At 41.0% G+C, this 22,382-nt stretch overlaps 1 protein-coding gene across 2 annotated transcripts in view; it reads right to left on the bottom strand.

Annotated features, from left to right (window-relative positions):
• Nucleotides 1–13,935: 13,935 nt before the first annotated feature.
• Sp1 (Sp1 transcription factor) overlaps nt 13,936–22,382 on the bottom strand; it is a 29,737-nt gene continuing 21,290 nt past the window's right edge. Inside the window, exons 5-6 of one of the 2 annotated variants that reach the window (XM_028874474.2) lie at nt 20,058–20,257; nt 13,936–19,617 (exon numbers count right to left, since the gene is read on the bottom strand). In XM_028874474.2, the coding sequence (XP_028730307.1) occupies nt 19,304–19,617; nt 20,058–20,257 (514 nt within the window). In that variant the 3' untranslated portion in view covers nt 13,936–19,303. The remainder of the gene's footprint in view (nt 19,618–20,057; nt 20,258–22,382) is intronic. The other variant, XM_037197325.1, reaches the window with a different exon arrangement.

The following is a 22,382-nucleotide window of genomic DNA, read 5'->3' on the forward strand; positions in this document are numbered from 1 at the left end:
GAGAGAGAGAGAGAGAGAGAGAGAGAGAGAACCACTATGTAGACCAGGTTGCCTTCTAACAGAGGTCCAACTGCCTCTGCCTCCTGAGTGCCAGGATTACAAATGGGAGCCAATACATTTCTCTTTTTTGTCTATTTTTTTGAGAGAGGGTTTATTTGTGTAGTCCCAGCTGTCCTGGAACTCACAGAGATCTGCTTGTCTCTGCCTCCTCAGTGCTAGGAGTAAAGGCTTGTGCCCCCACTGCCCGGTCACACTTGTCTTATATTTATTCTTTACACCATTTGAATGTTGTGGTGAGCACACTTGTGGAAGTCAGACGCCAACCCTCAGGAGCTGGGTCTCTTTCCACCACTTGGATCCCAGTTTCAAACTGTCACCAGTTTCAAACTGTCACCAGCGGGGAAAGCACCTTTATTTGTTAAGGTATCTAGCCACACACACACACACCCTTTTTTTAAGCCAACACAAAGTCTTTTTGACTTTATTAACCAATTAACTTTTCCCCAGCCCAATCAGTTTACCCTCCTTCCTCCCCCCAACACCCTCTGTCCCCACCTCATCCACTCCTTCTCCCTTCCCTTTCCCGTGTGAGTCAGCCAAGGCATATCAAGTTGCAACAAGACTAGGCACCTCCTCTCCTGTAAGGCTGGATGAGGCAACCCAGCAGGAAAGGGTCCTAAGAGCAGGCAACAGCTGCCCACCCATCCCTCTGCCAGGAGTCCTACAAGACCAAGTCACACAACTGTAACTCATGTGCAGAGAGCCCATGCAAATTCTCTGGTTGGCAATTCGGCCTTCATGAGCCACATGAACCCAGGGTCAGTTCACGTTTTCCCATGGTGTCCTTGGCCCTGCCTTGCCAGACCCTTTTTACATTTTATTTATTTATTTATTTATTTATTTATTTATTTATTTTCCGAGACACGGTTTCTGTGTAGCTTTGTCCCTTTCCTGGAACTTACTTGGTAGCCCAGGCTGGCCTCAAACTCACAGAGATCCGCCTGCCTCTGCCTCCCAAGTGCTGGGATTAAAGGTGTGTGCCACCACCGCCCGGCTTTTATTTACTTTTTAAAATTATTTAGAGACAGCCTCACTATGTAGCCTTAGATATCATTTTTAAATTATGTTTATATGTGTATGTCCTCCTGTGCGCAGGGTCTTCAGAGGCCAGAAGAGGGCACTGATCTGGAGCTGGAGTTATAGGCAGTTGTGAGCTGCCAGATGTGGATGCTAGGAACTACACTTGGGTCCTCGGAAAGAGCAGCAAGCATTCTTAACTACTGTCTCCCTGGCCTCTTGTGGCTTGTTTTGTTTGAAGCAAGGTCTCACTGTGTAGCCCTAGCTGGCTTTGAATTCACAAGTATCTACCTACCTTTGCCTCCAGAGTGCTGTGATTAAGGTGTACATGTCCACATTCATCCCTCACCGAAACCTTTGGCTTTTTTTGGCTTTTTGAGAGGGTTTCTGTGTAGATTGTAGACCAGGCTGGCCTCGAACTCAGAGACCTTTTGGCTCTGCCTCCTGAGTGCTGGGATTAAAGGCCTTTTTTGTTTGTTTGACATGCATTCTATTTATGCATTGCATTTGTGGAGGTCGGAAAGCCACTTGCAGGAGTCTTTTCTCTCCTTCAACCACGTGGGTCCCAGGGGCTGAACTCAAGTTGTCAGGCTCAGCAGCAAGGACCTTCACCCCTGAGGCACCTCACTGACCCATCAGCATCACACTCTGCCACAACATTTAAAGATGCAGCAGTCACCAGTCAGGAGCACACTGCTGCAGAGAGAGGTCACTGCTGCGGCAACCAGGTGGCTGACAGTAACCTGAAAATTCCTGAAAGGATAGGTGCTAACAAAATGGTCTGAGGTGAATAAAGGAGAGGAAAATGGGTGCAAATTGCTTCCACTAACTTTGGGAATGATAATAATTAGATCAGCAACCTGAAAAGGAAGCAGATTTTTTTCAGAACGGGGCTGGGGGAGAGGGAGACCAGGAACATGCTCATAAGCTAAGGAGGGAACCAAAGGGAGCCTGAAGATGAAAGGAAAAAATCATCAAAACAAAGAACAAAGAGCAGTCGAATGGGAGCAAAATGGGTGTTCCTCAAACAGGGGGGAAAAAACCCAGCATTTCTTTCCTAGGAAGACGAGATGAGGCAAACTGGTGGAAAAATACATTTGTGATGAGGTGAGAGTCAGTTTGAAGAAATTTCAGCTTCCATTTTTTCCATGAAGCACAAAGCTGAAAATAAGGTAAAGATGGAAGAAACAGCAACTGGTGGCATCTGTCTCACGTGCCCCACCATAAAGGCCTTGGCGGGAAGGCCTGTCTCTTAGCATTTTGCCTTTGCTTTAGTACCAGATAAATAGCAAAGGCTCAAAAAACATTTATTGAATGAACAGATGACACTACTCTAAGCTCAGTTTTCAGGCTGTCAAAACACACACCTGGCTGGGTAGTGGTGGCACTCGCCTTTAATCTCAGCACTGGGGAGGAGGCAGAGGCAGGCAGATCTCTGAGAGTTGATTATAGCCTAGTCTACAAAGAGTTCCAGGCTAGGCAGGGCTATACAGGGAGACCTTGCCTCAAAAATAGTAAAGTAAATAAATAAATAGAGCACATATCTAAGAAGATGGTTTGGTCACTGTTGATGTAACCAACCGTCTTATTAAATAAGAAACACAGAAACAATGTAAAAGAGAAAGCCAAGAGGTCAGAGCTCAGAGCTAAATCTCACCCTTCCTTCTGCTGTCCCAGCTTCGCGAAAAAAGAGACCTACCTCCTGTCGGTTCGTTTTTTTAAAGTATGTTGTTCTGCCTTCTCATTGGTTGTAAACCCAAACACATGACTGCCTCGTCACTGTCTGAATGTACAGCCCCCTAGGTCTTAAAGGTATATGTCTCCAATGCTGACTGTATCCCTGAACACACAGAGATCTTATGGGATTAAAGGCGTGTGCCACCACCGCCACACTCTTGCTATGGCTCTAATAGCTCTGACCCTGAACACACAGAGATCTTATGAGATTAAAGGCGTGTGCCACCACCACCACACTCTTGCTATGGCTCTAATAGCTCTGACCCCCGGACAACTTTATTTATTAACATACAATCAAAATAATATTTAAGTACAATTAGATTACCACCACATTTCCCCTTTTCTATTTTAATAAAAAGAAAAAAAAGCAAAAGGTTATAACTAACAAAAGAAAAACTATATACAAAAGTACAATAACTATATACAATATATACAAGTAATAAATACCTAAACAGGTATTTGACAAATCAGAGAAAATAATTCCATTTTCTATCCTATTTTGGTAAATCCAAGATGTATCTAATGCATTTTCTATCCTAATTAATTTTCAACTATAACTAACTAATCTTCAACCATAACTAACTAATCTTCAACTCCCTCAGAGACCCAAGAAGGGAATAATATTAGCTAACAAAAATAAAAACAGGAAGTGCATCCAAGCAACTTCCAAAAAATTTTGTGAGTTGACAGAAACAGCCAGCTGCCTGGGCAGTCACCTGAGGTTTCTCCGCAGTGTTGGGCATCATCTTCAGCCTATAGGCTTAGTGTATCTGACAGACTCATTTGTGAAGTAGGATGTACACAAGGTCAACAGTTCAACCTCACATTGGGTGAGAGCAGTCCACGTACCAGAAACACCTGAATTCCACTAGTGTCCTGTCATGATTCAGGATTTTAAATTCTGGAAATTGTTGACAGTTTTTTAATTCAGCTGTCCATTCTTCTTGGCTGTGTATATATGGCTTCCTCTCAGCATCCCCTTCTTCTCCACATCCCTCTACTTAAATGCCAGTCCACTTTTGAGAGGCATGAGCCTTCAGCTGCTGTTCCATTGTACAACAGAATCCATCGGTCCTCTGCCTGTTAAGCTGCCTTTGAAGAAAAGGGCACTGTACCTTTTCCGGATGCGAAGGCCACTTCAGGGATGGGGCCATATTGTCCTGGCCTCAGAAGATGCCTTTTGATAAAGCCATAACCACACTTGTTTTGGCAAGAATCAGTAGTCCCTTGTTTCGTGATCTGTCTGTCCATTTTGTCCTGTTGATTCGAGGATACTTTGTTGTCCAGTGGCTAACTTTTGCCACAAGGAAAGTTGACTCCATATGCAGTTTCTTCAATGCCCATATTTTCTCTGAAGTAGATTAGTACTGCCAGGAGCTGACATGTCTCAAAAAAGAAAAATTTTCTAAGTTATTAAAACATTTTAAATGCCATATTCTATAGATCTCTGAAGGGTTTGAAGATGACCTGTCTAAAACATCTCTGCTCAATTTTAAAACATATCTAATATGACTACAAGTTCTATGATAATGTCTAACTACTAGCTTTCATTTCTTTATATCCTAATAGTTGATAATAATAACATTCAAGGATTAGAAATTTGCATTACATTGTTAAATGGATGGAATAAATACAATTAGAAATATACATATAGCATTTTCTAACAATATCAGTTTCAAATTTGTATACAATATAAAACAATCCAATCCAATGTAAAGTATTTAAAATTAGTAATTGTCTTTTTCTTTTCTTTCTTTCTTTTTTTTTTTTTTTTTTAAACAAGAACCTTAAATCTAATCTCCTTTGCTTAGCCTTTTTCCTAACCCTTGACAATAACTTGTAACCAACCCCCCTAAATACTGAAAATTATCCCAGACCCAAAACCCATTAAAAAGACCAAAAAACCACCCGCCCCACACCACCTCTTTGGAATGTGGGCGTCGTATTCTTAAAATTGCTTCCTGCTGGGTATGGGCGAAGTTTTCTTTATCCTGAAAGAAAGATTTTAGGTTAATTGTCAAATTCTAGGAGAGGTAACTATATCCTTCATTATCCAGTCTGTGTATAATGCCAAAGTTCAGGGTTTATCTCAAGTCCTTATTCAAGTAGTCTTTGAGACTGGATCATCTCAGCTAGTCATCTCAAATTTGCTCTGAGCACCTTGTAGTTCAAAGCTGATCTATGGATGATGTTTGTCAGCTTAATGATATTATTATTGTCCACGTGGAATTGTTGTTGTTGTGGGGCCCCATCTTCTTTCTGGAGACTTCAGTTGATGTTAGGCCTGGCCTTGATTTCCTGCAGAAAACTGATAAGAGACTCGAACACAAAAACATATATATGCAGCTAGCCTTTTTTCTAGAATTAGTTAGTACTCTATGTGACCATTCATATCTTAACAAGTTTAAAATGTATATATATATATCAATCTTGTAAATTTTGATATAAAATTTATACTTTGAGAAAAGTTTAAAGAATCAGAATAGAATCAAAGAGTTGAGATTAGTAATAGAATAGTCCCTTAATTAATTTTGCTTTTGTCCTGTACCATAGCAGAAGATGGCTCTTATTCTGGCATGATACAGGGAGTTTGCATTTACCTTTTAACAACCTGCTTGATTTTAAAGAAGGAGAGAGCCATTCTCCAACTCCAAAGTCAGCTTTAAATTTTAATTGAACTGGGACTGTTAGAAGACCAATAGTGTTAAATCTTTAGAGAAAAGCAGAAACAAACATTTAGGAAGACATAAAATTTTTTTAGATAATATATACCCATACACCGTTTCACTCTGTTTCTTGGGATAGATGATTTGTCCCTTTTCTTCAGTTGTCTCATTTGTCCAGTGTTCTTCAGATTCCTTAACCTTCATTTTCCTAAAAGACAAAAATAAAAACCTTTCCCCAAGACTAATTTTTGGGGATGTTCCTTTTTGGCAAGTTATTATCTGATTAAATGAAAAGGCATGTTTTATTGATACAAGTTAGTTTAAATTAGATGTTCATGCTGGTTGATGAACTATCACCTCCTCTAATTAAGAGGTCTCTCTTGTTCAAATCGAACCTTTATCAATTTTGATGGTACCCACAGCTTATCTTCTCCTGTAGAAACAAAAGCAAAACCACGTCCCCAATGTAATACATACCCTGGTTTCCATTCTGAGGTCAGCACATCCTTAAAGTATATAGGCTGATTTAATTCTGTAGTTTTTTCTATTATCCAATGTCTCTCTGCAGCTGTTGTTCCTTTCTCATTGGCATTCAGAAAATTCAAAGTTAGAAGAGCATTATGCAGTCTATTTCTGGGGGTTTTTGTTACCCATTTCTGTTTATTTAGCATATCCTTTAGAGTTCTGTTTGATCTTTCTATAACTGCTTGACCTGTAGGATTATGTGGTATGCCTGTAATATGCTTTATATTGTAATAAGCAAAAAACTGTTTCATTTTAACAGAGACATATGATGGAGCATTGTCAGTTTTGATTTGTGCAGGTATACCCATGATGGCCATAACTTCTAGCAAATGAGTGATTGCAGAATCAGCCTTTTCAGAACTCAAAGCAGTTGCCCATTGAAATCCTGAAAAAGTATCAATGGTGTGGTGTACATATTTCAGTTTTCCAAATTCTGCAAAGTGAAACACGTCCATCTGCCAGATTTCATTTCTCTGAGTACCCTTTGGGTTACATCCTGCTGGTAATGGCGTTTGATTGTAGACGGAACAAGTAGGACATTTCTTTACTATTTCTTTGGCTTGTTGCCAGGTTATGGAAAAATCTTTTTTTAAACCTTTACTATTGACGTGATGTTTTTTATGAAATTCTGAGGCTTCCAGCACATTTCCTATCAATAATTTATCAATCTCATCATTGCCTTGTGCTAGAGGGCCTGGCAGACCAGTATGGGATCGAATGTGAGTTATATATAAAGGATGATCCCTTTTCCTGATTGTATCTTGTAATTGAATAAATAGTGAAGTTAATTCTGAAGCATCAGGGATAAATTCTGCAGTCTCAATATGTAACACCACTCTTTCAGCATACTGAGAGTCAGTTACTATGTTGAGAGGTTCTGAAAAATCCATTAATACCAATAGAATAGCATACAATTCTGATTTTTGAACTGAGTTATACGGACTTTGAACCACTTTGCTTAAATTTTCTGATTTGTAACCAGCCTTTCCTTCTTTGTTGGCATCTGTATAAAATGTACGAACTCCAGATATGGGTTTTTGCCGTACAATTTGAGGCAAGATCCATTCAGCTCTCTTTATAAGATCAATTCTATTGCTTTTGGGATATTTGCTGTTAATTTCTCCCAAAAAATTACTGCAAGCTCTTTGCCAAGGTTCACTCTCTGTCCATAATTTTTCAATGTCCTCCTTAGTTAATGGTACGACAATTTCTGCTGGGTCTATGCCTGCTAATTGACGAAGTCTCAATTTTCCTTTGTAAATCAAGTCAGAGATTTTTTCCACATAAGTTTTTAATTTTTTATTTGGTTTATTTGGTAAAAATATCCATTCCAATATAATATCTTCCCTCTGCATTAATATTCCAGTAGGAGAACGCCTAGAAGGTAAGATAACCAAAATGCAATCCAGCTTTGGATCAATACGATCCACGTGTCCTTCATGCACTTTCTTTTCTACCAAGGCCAATTCTTTCTCAGCTTCAGGTGATAATTCTCTTGGACTATTTAAGTCCTTGTCACCTTCTAAGGTTCTGAACAAATTAGTCAGTTCATCATTTTTTACCCCAACAATAGTTCGTAGATGAGAAATGTCTCCAAATAATCTTTGAAAGTCATTAAGAGTCTGTAGTCTATCTCTCCGAATTTGCACCTTTTGGGGTCTAATTTTTTGTAGCTCTATTTTATATCCTAAATAATTAATAGAATCTCCTCTTTGTATCTTTTCAGGAGCAATTTGTAATCCCCAGCAAGGCAAAATTTTCTTTACTTCTTCAAATATTATTTCTAAAGTATCTGCATTTGAGTCAGCTAGTAAAATATCGTCCATATAATGATAAATTATAGATTTAGGAAATTTTTTACGTATCACTTCCAATGGCTGTTGTACAAAATATTGGCACAGAGTTGGGCTATTCAACATTCCCTGTGGGAGGACCCTCCATTGAAATCTTTTAACCGGTTGAGAATTATTATAAGTAGGCACTGTAAAAGCAAATCTTTCTTTGTCTTTTTCTTGTAAGGGTATTGAAAAGAAACAGTCTTTTAAATCAATAACTATGAGAGGCCATCCTTTTGGTAACAGAGTAGGCAAAGGCATCCCAGATTGTAGAGAGCCCATTGGCTGAATTACTTTGTTAATTGCTCTAAGGTCTGTTACCATTCTCCATTTACCAGATTTCTTTTTAATAACAAATACAGGAGAATTCCAAGGGCTGGTTGATTCTTCAATATGCTGAGCATTTAACTGTTCTTCTACCAGCTCTTCTAAAGCCTGGAGTTTCTCTGTTGTTAAAGGCCATTGTTGGACCCATACAGGCTTGTCTGTTAACCATTTTAAAGGTAGAGCTGTTGGTGTCTTTGGAAGATCATCAGTTATTGTGCCCTGTTCTTGTATAATATGGATGGCTGGTGACCACTCATTAGAACAATATCTTCTAATATTTCTCTCAGTAACATGTGCTAATTTATGATTTGTTTCTGAGATTGGAGGGATGTTAATCTGAGTATTCCATTGTTGCAACAAGTCTCGACCCCACAGGTTCATAGTTATGTTAGCCACATATGGTTTTAATTTTCCTCTCTGTCCTTCTGGACCTATACATTCGAGCCATCTTGCACTCTGTTTCACCTGAGATAATGTCCCAATTCCTAACAGTTGAACGTTTACCTCCTGAAGAGGCCAAGTTGGATGCCAAAATTCTGGTGCAATTATGGTAACGTCCGCACCTGTGTCTACCAGACCAGACAACAAAACACCATTTATTTTTATTGTTAATTTTGGTCTTTGTTCATTAATAGAAGTTTGCCAAAAAATTTTCTTTATGTTTTCTCCTGAATTTTCTATTCTCTCTGTTTCATCATCCTGATCAGCATGATTTATTCCAATAGGCATTTGGTTATTTAATCGCTCTCCAGAGCAGGCATTTCCTCTATGGCTGCAGGAAAGGTTTGAACTGGATTTGCACTGGGGGCCTGCACGAGGCCCCTCTGGGAGTTTCCCGAAGACTGAGGCAAAGGATTACCCTGTCTGTCCTTTGTTGATCTACATTCATTGGTCCAGTGTTTTCCCTTACCACACCTTCTGCATACTCCAGAAGGAAGGGGCCTTCTGTTGCCATTGTTCCTTGAAGAAACATTGTTTCTGGGAATGACCTGTCTACAGTCCCTTTTCAAATGTCCTTGCTTCCCACATCCAAAACATCTAACACTCCTCAAACCTTTTGAAATTACTTCTCCTACCCATGTATCATCATGCTCATCAGCTTCAACATTAATTGTTTCTCTAATCCAATCTTCCATAGGTGCAGATCTTGCCCTTAATGGCCTGATTATTGTTTTGCATGCTGCATTCGCATTCTCAAATGCCAAAGCTTCAATTATTGCCTTACCAGCTTCTGAATCTGAGACCATTCTCTTTACTGCTGAAGCCAGTCTTTGTAAAAAATCTGTAAAAGACTCTTTTGGGCCTTGCTTCACCTTTGTAAATGACTCAGATTTTTTTCCTGGTTCCTCAACTTTGTCCCATGCATTCAAGGCTGCCGTTCGACATAAAATTAGGGTTTGGACATCATATAAACATTGTGTTTGTGCTGAAGCATATTGGCCTTCGCCCATAAGCTGATCCTGGCAAACTTGTATTCCTTTATCCCTCCATTGTTTTTCTATGTTTTTAGCCTCCTCCTTAAACCAAGTCAGAAATTGAAGTCTCTGGCTGGGTTCCAGAACACCTTGTGCCAGGTCCCGCCAGTCCTGTGGTACTATCCTATTATATGTTGACCAAGAGTTTAACATTTGCTTTACATATGGGGAATGCCATAAGATACTATTGCCTCCTTAAACCTTTTTAAATCCAACATTTCAATTGGAGCCCAATTATTTTGTGTAGCCATTTGATCAGGCATCTGCTGTACGGTTACAGGATAAATTAAGGGTGACTGTGTGAAAACAGGCTTTCTTTCTGCAACCTTATGATCCCGACTTGAAACAACTTCACTGTTAATTTCTTCTGTCTGAATTTTTACAGGTTTAGCAAGTTCTTCTAAAGCTGTTATCCTGGCACTTAAATTGACTATCTTTTTAAATATTAAAATGTGGATTATTATAGTGATAAGGTGCATAATTCCACCAATACTAATATTATATAGTTGTTCCATTGCCAGACTGCCTAAAATTTCGAACAAAAACCAATTTTCTTCCAATGTACACATAAAACCCATATCTTTTTTAAACGTGGAAAAAAATTCTCTTTTAGATAGTTTCCTTTAAAATATCTGATATATTATGACTTACCAAATCTGCGTAGAACAGTAGAAATCCGAGGGGATTTTCAAAACAGCCACCTAGTGTCCCAGGTGTAAATCCAAAGAGAAAAAGAGAGAGAGAGAGAGAGAGAGAGAGAGAGAGAGAGAGAGAGAGAGAGAGCAAGAAAGCGTAGCTGGCTAAAGTTTAAATGCAGCCACGTGTTCCCTCTTGTGCCGAATCAAGGCTTGGGTCTGGCTTCCTTAAGCTCCGACCACGTGCGTTGGCTTTACAGGCAAGGCTCTGTTCGGCAGGGCAACTCTGAGTTGTTTGTAGCACCGGCTTTAAGCAAGCAGGATTTAAGCAAGCAGCTCACCGATAGTCCAGCCTGAGGTCAAGCAGAACTAGACCCAGGCTCGGACTAAGAAGCCGATCGCCGCCGGCCGCCGCGTGCCACCGCCGCCGCCGCGGGCCGCCTGCCGCCCTTGCGGGAAAGCGGACCTGCCGCCAAGCCAAGCAGTTTTTAATGGATTCTTGTCACGTTGGGCGCCAGATGTTGATGTAACCAACCGTCTTATTAAATAAGAAACACAGAAACAATGTAAAAGAGAAAGCCAAGAGGTCAGAGCTCAGAGCTAAATCTCACCCTTCCTTCTGCTGTCCCAGCTTCGCGAAAAAGAGAGACCTACCTCCTGTCGGTTCGTTTTTTTAAAGTATGTTGTTCTGCCTTCTCATTGGTTGTAAACCCAAACACATGACTGCCTCGTCACTGTCTGAATGTACAGCCCCCTAGGTCTTAAAGGTATATGTCTCCAATGCTGACTGTATCCCTGAACACACAGAGATCTTATGGGATTAAAGGCGTGTGCCACCACCGCCACACTCTTGCTATGGCTCTAATAGCTCTGACCCTGAACACACAGAGATCTTATGAGATTAAAGGCGTGTGCCACCACCACCACACTCTTGCTATGGCTCTAATAGCTCTGACCCCCGGACAACTTTATTTATTAACATACAATCAAAATAATATTTAAGTACAATTAGATTACCACCACAGGTCACCAACGTGCTCACCACATGAGGAACTGACTTAAAATTCTTCAGCACCCAGTTAAAAAGCTGGATGTGGTGGCATGCGCTTGTAATCCCAAAGCTGGAAAGGCAGAGGCAGGAGGGTATCTGGAGCTCTATCATCTAGTCTTGCTGAGTTACTGAGGTCCAGCAACCCTATCTCCAAAAATAAGCATGAGTGTGTACCGTGCATTCACTGCACACAGGTATCATGCATACCCAGAGGGGTAAACTTCCAATAATGCCAAATGTTAAAATAATGTTATATTTTAATGGTTACACAAGAGGCAATAAAAATGACTGAGTTAACCCATGATTAAGTATTGATAAGCAGGTAGGTACAAGAAATCAAATAAGAAAGATAATTAGAAAGCTGCTAACTATAGTATAAACAGCTGACCAAAGACTTCTTTGAAAGGTTTAGAGGAAATAAAACCAGTGGGTTAGAATATTAAGGAGGTAACATCTATTCAGAAAGACCCACAGTCCATATTTAATGCTAGATGCAGGCTAGTATCACATAAATGTAAAATGTTATGGCAGGCTGCTGAGATACCTTAGTAGGTATAGGCACTTGCCACCAAGCCTGACAACCCCAGCTCAATCCCTGGGAATACACAGGTAAGAGAACACACTTCTACAAGTTGTTCTCTATCTCCACGTTCACACTATGGCATATTCACTCACCCACAAACACACATACAAAATTAAATAAATGTATTAACATTTTTTCATTTTTTTGTTTTGTTTCTCGAGACAGAGTTTCTCTGTGTAGCCCTGGCTATCCTGAAACTCGGCTCTTTAGACCAGGCTTGCCTTGAACTTGGTGATCTACAGGCCTCTGCCTCCCAAGTGCTGGGATTAAAGACATGCACCACCACCAAGCATTTTGTTAAATATGTATGTGCACATCTCAAAACAAGGTGGATGAGAATTGGACACCCAAAGTTGTCCTATGACCTCCACGTGCACCGACACATGAGCACCTGCATTCACATGCAGAGTTGTTTAGATGGATTTCTACGTACAGACCTGTAATGAGAATGCTTGGGAATCAGAGGCAGGAAGATTACCTTGAGTTCAAGGCCAACCTGGGCCAGAGACTTTATGTTAAAAAGAAAAGTGGAGGGAACTTAGCTATCTAAAAATCCTTTGCAACTTTTCTATAAATCTAAAATTATCTTTTCCCCCTAAAAGACACTATTCCAAAATAAGCAGCTTATTTCAAAGGCGGGTAGATATATAGTTCAGTTGGTAGTGTGCTTTCCTACCTACACATAGGGCCACAGGTACATACTTGCAAACCTCACACTAAAAAGTGGAAGCAAAAATACAAAAGTTCAGGATCCTGAGCTACATATGGGGTTGGAAGCCCACCCTCTCTGCTAGAGACTATCTAAAATGCAGGGTGCGGTGGTAGTGGTGGGCACATTGGGAACTGGAGGGATGGTTCAGCCAGCAGTTAAGAGCACTGACTACTGGTCCACAGGACCCAGGTTTGTTTCCCAGCACACACATGGCAGCTTACAACCATCTGAAACTCCAGTTCCAGGAAAATCTAACCCTCCAGCCTCCATGAAGTGATGTACAGACATGCATGCAGACAAAACACCCATGCACATTAAAATAAAAATAAATCTTAGGCCGGGCGTTGGTGGTGCACGCCTTTAATCCCAGCACTCGGGAGGCAGAGCCAGGCGGATCTCTGTGAGTTCGAGGCCAGCCTGGGCTACCAAGTGAGCTCCAGGAAAGGCGCAAAGCTACACAGAGAAACCCTGTCTCGAAAAACCAAAAAAAAAAAAAAAAAAAAAAAAAAATCTTAAGTACCAGCACCTAGAGGAGGCAGTGGCCAGCAGAAGGCAGGTAGATCTCTATCCCTTACAGCTCGGCCTGGTCTACACAGTGAGTTCCAAACAGCCAATGCTACATAGACCTACTCTTCTCAAAAAACAAAAGGGTGGTGTTGATGGAGATATGGCTTGTGCTGAGTCTGTTGCCCAGCCTAATCATGAGTCTAAGCCCTGGTACCACATGGTGAAAGAATCAACTCCTGCTAATTGCCCTCTGACCTCTACATGCATTGTGGCAAACATATGTCCCACCTAACACAAATGCAGGGAAAAAAAAAAATCACAAAAGTTGGGGCGGCCCCTACTCCTCATGGTCTTTCAGTCATCTTTTTAGGGTGCTGGATACCATACTTAGAGCGTCATGCATGGTATGAAAGTACTTCATCATTGAGCTATGAAGCCTAACCGTTGTTGTCAACTCCCCGACCCCATTTTTTAATTTTTTGAGACAAGATTTCCAACCTGACCTAGAACTCCCTATGTAGACCAGTCTGGCCTCTCAAATTCACACTAACCCAACCTACTCAGCTTTACCAGTGCTGGGATTATAGGCATGAACTACCAAACCTGGAAGTCTCCCATATTTCTATATAGTCAAAGCACACTGATCTGCTCATGAAACCTCATCTAAGATTAAAGTGTAGAGTAAATGCACTGATTAAAATGTATGGGAGCACAATGTAGTATAGCTACAACATTTGTTGAATTCAAAATAGGAAGTTACCACAAACTCCCCATTCCCAACCCTCTCAATACACCAGAGACATGATTTATTAAAAAAATTTTAATTGGTTTACAAAGGAGCTACAGACTACATTGAAACTACTCTTTGTACAAAAGGCAGAGAGATTAAGATAGAGATATAGAGAAAAAGATATTGAGATTCCCCAAAACACCCAGGGACAAAGTTAGGGGGAGAGAGATAAGGAAGATACAAAAGGAGCAGGAAGACAAGATATTAACATCGTACATACACGAGAGTGAGGGTAGAGAACAGGTGAGTGACTGTTTAGAAGTATTTACCTACACAGCCCTGGTGGTAATTGGATTGGAACCCACAACAAACACAGCTTAAGGTTTAAAGGCAACAGTGGTATGGAGACTGGTTATTGCCAGTATTAAGAAAGATATATTTGTTTTAGGCACCAAATTGGAGCACTACTCCTCTGCCCTAGGATGACAGACTTGGGAGAGGGAAGCAGGCCCTAGGACAGCTGCCTTTGGTTTCCTCAGATCAGTATCAGCATATTCTCTTCAGACTTCATGCCTAGTCTTTAGCTAGGTAAGGGCTATTAGGATGTTACTGGGAGAAATGAATCATCAGAAATATGAAGAACTGCCACTATCCACATTTTTTAAGCGTAGTTACTAGAAAAGCTGGGTAGATAGAATCAATTCCCTAGTGGAGAAGGCACAGTGTGATTCCTGAAGGCAAGAAATAGGAAAGCACACAACCAAGCCGATGTACCAACAGTCTTCTCTACCTGAAGCCCCAGCCCAATTCGTCACGCTCAACCCCCATGAGCTGGGACTTAGAGGAGCTGAAGAACAGATGAGTCCCTGTATTTTCTTAGCCAAGAGAAGGAAGGTTGGGTTGTTTGATAAGGAAGGGGCAGATGAGAAAAAAAATACTTTCTCAGATGAGTGCTGTGGAGAAATCCTTTTGGGTTTAGGAAGTCAGAACAGAAATGACTCAGGGAAGGAATGGAGCCAAGGACTGCCCCTCTTCTCCCTTCCCAGTCTTCCATCTATAGCACATGAGCCAAGTCTGGAAGAGGGAGTAAGAACTCAAGCTAAAGGCTGCTTAATGTCTTTCTGGGGGATGGTGTTTAGGGAAGGCAGACAAAGAAAAGAAACAGGTCAACCTCAAAGCTGGGCTACTCATCCTCCTAGATGAGATCTGTACCCCCGGAGCAGAGCCAAGAGAGGAACTAAAGAGAACAGTCTTCTACACCAAAGTAATAACCTGCCCATGTTTTATCAGCAGCTTTCAAAGCAGTGTTTTCCGGGATTGGAAAAGTGCCATACCCTCCTCTCCCCAAAGCAACTGCTGCTACCGTTATCCTTGTAAGTTATTGGCTCTTCTAAGAGAAGTCGAAACTCTGAGATTTCAAACATTTCTCCTTACAACCCCAAGAGGCTACCCAACTTTATATCGGGAAAGCAAAACCAGGCAAAGACTGAGGCAGCTACACTATCCTCCTTTCCTTGGTACCTAATCTCTAAACCAACTCTGATCTAATCCCAAGGTCCAAAAGGCATTAGGGCACTTAAAACTGAATGAAAACTTGAATCATGTAGCACCAGGGCTCCCTCAAAGTATAACAGAGGCCTGATTAGCACCCCCAAAAGAACCCCTCAAAAAGTATCCAAATTTATTGCGGCCTAACAAAGATCTGCAGCTTCCAGTATTCACATAATGTGAAGTATTAACAATACAAAATATATCCTGAAAGTCAAACACCTGCAGTTCATAGTGCTTCCTCAGATTTGTTAAAAAAATACAATGCTTAGTTTTCTATATAGGATATACAAAAGCAAAAAATATATATGTATATAGTAGAAATAAATCAGCCATAGTAATTTACAGCTTTAGTCTCCAACCCTCCCCAAATTATAACACCTTCACCCCATACTTCAGTCTATACTTTCTGCAATTAAAGGTTCTATTTATTCTGAAACCAGACTGAGAAATATCCATTATATTGCATTTTGAATAGCACCCCCAAAAAGAGTGCCTGCTAGGAGGTCCCCAAAGCAAGAGGGTGGGTTGGTCCTTTCTAGGAAAAATATTATGCAGATGAATATGAATGGGCAACCCAGAAAAAGGGGATGAATACTTTACTGTTTCTGCCGGGCATGGTGGCACACATCTGTAACCCCAGCACTTGAAAGGCAGAGGTGGGTAGATTTCAGAGTTCAAAGTCAGCCTGGACATAATAAGTTCAGACCAGCCAAGGTTATACAGACAGACCTAACAAGATTACTACAGATGTGGTCACCCACCACCCTGCAAGGTATAGTCATTTAAAAAAAAATAAGTAAAAGATCATGAAGGCTGGACATGGTGACATATACCTGTAATTCCAGCACTAAGGAGGCACAAAAATTATCCAAAATTCAAGGCCAGTCTGAGTTACATAGTGAGTTCCAGGCTAGCCTGAGCTACAGAATAAAACCCTGTCTCAAAAAAAGAAAACAAATTCCAAACTGAACAACAAAAAGGTAATGAAAAGAATTTCAGAAGAAAAAAAAAAAAAAGAATTTCAGAATCAATGCGTGGGTCAATTATGTTAAATTCTGATGGCCAAAAGTTTGGGGAAAGGTTATTTTTCAGTAATGAGACCCTGACTGGAGGAATGTAGTCTTTTGACTATCTGTGAAGAAGGCCAAGTGGCTCCTAGACAGGAAGACAGAAGCAGAAACTGCTTCCATTTTAGGGTCAAATAAGACACTAGAGAAGGAAATAGGAAAAGCAGAAAGAATTCATGGTAATGTTAATGAAGCAGATGTTGAGGGTAAATCATCAGCTTTTTACCCAAGAGAGAAAACACCAAATAACTTATCTAAAGGCTTATAGTCCTTGGCATCATTATGTCAGCTTGTATCTAATCACCTCATACTGAAGAAGATTCTATTCCTTGAAATGATCTAGCAAAATACTGCACAATCCAGTGAGTTATCCTGCCCCTTCCTCCAGAGATGCCATAGTACATGATTATAGACATAAAGTAACAAGGTTTGAGTTCTGCTTTTCTGTGAGAATAAAAGGTGTCATGGTGACTGAGGACGGATAACTTTTACTTTAACATTAATAACGTGATCTGGGGAAAATCCCTTGAAATATTTCCTGAGTCTTGATAACAGAATTAAGTCAGCACAGAAAGGACCAAATGGAATAGACTAATGTTAGAGAATTAAAGGCTCTTGTATTTCAGACTAGTACCACCACAAACTTACCAAGAATCTAGTTTAGATGGAATTTACATAAAATGTATAATAGTATAATCTATTTGTAGCCAAGATAAAGAAAGTTTAGAACAAGGACTCCGCTATAGATTTGGATGTTGATTTCATTTTCAAACACAAAAATAGTTTCTTCTTTAGAAAGTGCACTAGGATATCCCCCCACCCCATTCATAATTGTAACTGACTTAGCATAAGCAGAGAACTGACCTCAGGAACATACCCAAGTTTTATAACCAATTTCTAGGTAACAGGCCTGAAAGGCATTTTAATCTGAATTTATTTTCCAACAATTTCAAATATAAGTTCTCATCTGCATGTAGATATATACAGGCATAAACACCCATTCACACGCACAGTCATACACAAACAGTTTACTTTCTCTATCAGATCAGGGTAATTTTTTATTGCAGATCTCTTTAAATATTGGCTAACAGAAAACCTATCCCCAACCTAATAGATTACACACATACACACAACCACTTCCATACTTCCTCACAGTGAAAAGCTCTCTGACAAGATACCAGAAGGTCAAGAGAGACAATGCTTTAATGGCTGGGCCTTGAGGACAATTCTGGTTGCATTTAAGTCTCAGTGTCAAATGCACTGAGTTTCCCTGCCGATATAATTTTTGGATCAGTCTCTTCTGGAATCAGGCCATGGAAAAAGCAGGATAATTTCTCCCAATCTCTCCTATAATCCACAGTGGTAAGACAAGATTTCTTTTTGTTCTGGGCTATAGTCCCCATGATTGTGTGCTTCCTTTTCCCTTAGGAACCACCCAAGTACATACAAGGAAGAGTTAAGGGGAAATTTTTTAAAGAACTACTCTTTTGCCACCGGCACAAGTTTTGCATTCTACAGAATGAAAAGTCAGAACAGATTCACTGGCTGATGCTCCTTAACATTAAAACATTAACAGGAAGGAACTACAGAAATGTTCAAAAGAGGAAGTGTACTTCCATTCAGTGTGTGAACTCAGAAGCCCATACATTAAGGCTTAAAGCTATTTGGAAGACAACGATACTGAAATCCAAATAATTCCACTAACCGAGACTATGAGTTATTTCCTTTTCTGAGAACATCTTTTTCCAACTGAAAGCTGCTGCCTACTATTTGACCATTTTTTGACAGTTTATATACAACAATCCCAGATTATCTCCCTCAAAGGGTCTCTTATCCAATTCCACAGAGAGAATTCTGACTCCTGATGTTTAGAGCTACTAAGAGAGGGAGATGATTTTGACTCTCCAGCACTGAGAAGGTGCCTGCGTCAGTAGTAATTGGAAACTCCCTCCATAGCTACTTCAAGCATCAGACTGCACTTCAAGGCTTCTCCATTCTGCTGTTGAAACTAAGCTCTTTAAAATATTGACCAAAGTGCCTAATCCGGGGATCACTGTCAAAAACAACACAGGAAGTGATCATGTGAGAGAAGGGGAGAAAAAAAAGTCAGGAAAGGAGCGCAAGGAGCTGATCCCAAATAAAACAACAAAATTAAGAAAGAAGACACATTATATATGTATATATGAACTAAAAGCAGAGCATATCGATGCTTACTCTGGTGGGATGCCAGGACAACATTTATAGAAAAGCTTGATGTGTCATGATAAGGCTCAGCCATTGAGAAATAAGGCAATATTTAAAAAAAAAAAAAAAAAAAAAATGACCAAGGTATTTTTGGTCACAGACTGGTCTTTTTCCTCCTCCCAGCCAACCCCTGTGAAAGCATCTCTATATATTTTTATATATATATATATAATATAGAATCTGTTTTTGTTAAAAAGTATTTCAATGATCATATATATTTATCAAGGCATGATGGCTTTGGGGGTGGGGTGGGGATCCATCATGGGAGAGCTCAGAGGGGAAACGCAGGAAGGGGAGGCTGGGGTAAGAAGTGTAAGAAGAACCTGGGATGAAATAAACGCTTATCAAAGGGTGGCACCAACAGAATTTTCACTAATATTTTCCGCTTTCAAGGAGTCACCAGTGACAGATGGGTGCCACAATCCCATCTCTTCTCTTGTACCCTCCCCCAATTCTTCCCACCACCAAGCACATTAATGCCTCATGGCTCTCTCCTCCACATGTCTCTTGGACCCATGCTATCTTGCATCCCAGGCTTGGTGAGTATTGGCCCATATGTCTCTGGCCCTAGGTGTCTAATCTCAGAAACCATTGCCACTGATATTAATGGACTGTAGCTCTGTCACCTGCATGACGTTGATGCCACTGTTGGCAAGACGGGCAATACCCTCTGGACAGATGGCCTCCATGGCTACCATATTGGTGGTAATAAGGGCTGAAGGAGTGGCAGTGCCACTGCCTTCTGAACCTGCCCCACTGTCCAGGGGCAAAGTGCCCACACTCAGGGCAACCCCTGGGCCTCCCTTTTTGTTCTGGTGGGTCTTGATATGCTTTGACAGGTGATCACTCCTCATGAAACGCTTAGGGCACTCAGGGCAGGCAAATTTCTTCTCACCTAGATAAAAAGCAAAAGATAACTTAACCGAAAAATAGAACAAAGATGGGGTTGATATATGTCCTTCAAAATCTCACTTAAGGGGGGCTGGAGGGATGGATCAGTGGTTAAGAGCACAGGCTGCTTTTCCAGAGATCTTGAGTTCAATTTCTAGCACCTACAAGATGGCTCACAACCATCTGTAATGACACTTGGTGCCCTCTTCTGTCATGCATGTGTACATGCAGGCAGAACACTGTATACATAATAAATAGATAAATCTTTAAAAAAATCCCAGTTAAAATGGAGCTTCTTCTTAAAACCTTCTGGATTAATCCAAGTGCTCTTTGAGACACACTCAGTTTCACATGTAAGTTGTTCAGGATTTGCACTCACTTCACAGGTGTATCCTCTCTTCCCTTTGTCTATTTCTCTTCTTCTCTTCCTTGGGTCTTACTCACCTGTATGTGTGCGTTTATGTCTCTGAAGCTCATCTGAACGTGTGAAGCGCTTCCCACAGTATGACCAGTTACACATGAACGGCCTCTCCCCTGTATGCCAGCGCAAGTGTGCACGAAGATGTGAGGTCTTGCCATATACTTTGCCACATCCTTGGATGTGACAAATGTGCTGCTTCTTTTTACCAGGATCTCCAGAGCCTCTAAGAATGAAAACATAGTGATTGATCACTCTGGAGACAGACATTAAGGAACCTAGAATCGTCAGCAGCATTACCTAACCCACTCTTTTGTTTGTTTTGGATACAGAGTCGCTATGTAGCTCTGGCTGTCCTGGAACTCCATTAAGTTGACCAGGCTGCCTTTGAACTCACAAATTCACCTGCCTCTGTTTGCTGAGTGCTGGAATTAAATGTGTGTGCCACCCACCTTTAATCCCAACACTTGGGAGGCAGAAGCGGGCAGATCTCTCTGAGTTCCAGGCCAGCCTAGTCTACAGAGTGAGTTCCAGGATAGGCTCCAAAGCTACACAGAGAAACTATGTCTTGGGGGAAAAAAAAAAAGCGTGTGTGCCACTAAGATTTACTTTTTTAAAAAACATTTTTTAACCTTTATTTATTTTATGAGTATTTTGTCTGCACATATGTATGTACACCACAGCATGACTGGTACCGAAGCAGGTCAGAAGAAAATGTGAGATCTCCTGGAACTGGAGTTAGAGATGGTTGTGAGCTACCATGTGGGTGCTGGAAATTGAAACCAATCCTCTGGAAGAACAGCCAGTTCTCTTAGCCAATGAGCTATTGTTCTAGACCCTGTAGTTTTTGTTTGTTTGTTTTTAGACAGGGTTTCTCTGTGGAGTTCTGGCTATCCTGGAACTCAGAGAGCTCTCTGCTTCAAGTACTAGGATTAAAGGTGTGCTCTACAACATCCAGCTTGCGCTTTTTTTGTTTGTTTGTTTTTGTTTTTGTTTTTCAAGATAGGGTTTTGCTGCCTGCCCTGGATCTCGCTCTGTAGACCAGGTAGGCCTCGAACTCAGAGATCCTTCTGGCTCCGCCTTCTGAGTGCTGGGATTAAAGGCATGTGCCATCACCGCCCAGCTTAAAACATTTATTTTCATTGGGAGCTGGAGAGATGGTCCAGTGATGCTTTTGCTCTTCTAGAGAACTGAGGTTTGGCCGGGCGGTGGTGGCGCATGCCTTTAATCCCAGCACTCGGGAGGCAGAGCCAGGCGGATCTCTGTGAGTTCGAGGCCAGCCTGGTCTCCAAAGCGAGTCCCAGAAAAGGTGCAAAGCTACACAGAGAAACCCTGTCTCCAAAAACCAAAAAAAAAAAAAAAAAGAAAAAAAAAGAAGAAGAAGAAGAAAAAGAAGAAGAAGAAGAAGAAACTACACCAGGTAGCTCACACATCCAGATTCAGAGAATCTAAAGCCCTCTTCTGGACTATTAGCTGCAGGGACATACACAAATAAACCTTTTAAAAAAGAAAGAAAATATCTGTCTGTGTGTGGGTGTATGCATGTGAGTACAGGTGCCTGAAGAAGCCAGAGGCATCAGATCCGTGTAGCTGGAGTCATAGGCAGTTATGAGCTACCTGATGTGGGTGCCAGGAACTGAACTCAGGTAGCAAGTTCTTAACTACTGCCATCTCTGCAGCCCCCTATTTCTTTGGGGTTTTGTTTTGTTTGTTTTTTGAAAATATCTTATGTAACACAGGCTGCCTTTGAAACCTTGATTAAGCAGGTTAGGCAAGCTCTTTTTATTATTTTATTTTATGTGCATTAGTGTCTTGCCATGGGTTTTAGATCCCCTGGAACTGGAGTTACAGTTATGTGCTGCCATGTGGGTGCTAGGAATTGAACCTGGGTCCTCTGGAAGAGCAGTCAGTGTTCTTAACCACCGAGCCATCTATCTATCCCAGGATCTGTTATACTAAGTTATAAGCTGCATCCCCTCCAACCCTGTACACGCTTTTTTTTTTTTTGGGGGGGGGGGAGGGACGGAAAAGAGCTTTGAGGCTGGGTCTCATATAGCTCAGGCTGGCCTCAAACTTACTATACAGATAGCCAAGACTAACTTTGATCTCCTAATCTTCTTTTTTCTATCTTCCAAGCATGGGAATTATATAGGTACGAGCCACCACCACACTTGGCATCAATGATAAATCTTCAGCTGATTGTAATTCTTAGCTTCCAAAATCCAACTTATAGATTATCTTCCTCAGAGATGTTTTTAAAAATGGGGGCTAGTGGGGCTGGAGAGATGGCTCAGAGGTTAAAAGCACTGACTGTTCTTCCAGAGGTCCTGAGTTCAATTCCCAGCACCCAC

The sequence above is a fragment of the Peromyscus leucopus genome, chromosome 20, assembly GCF_004664715.2.
Source record: "Peromyscus leucopus breed LL Stock chromosome 20, UCI_PerLeu_2.1, whole genome shotgun sequence".
NCBI classification, from domain to species: domain Eukaryota; kingdom Metazoa; phylum Chordata; class Mammalia; order Rodentia; family Cricetidae; genus Peromyscus; species Peromyscus leucopus.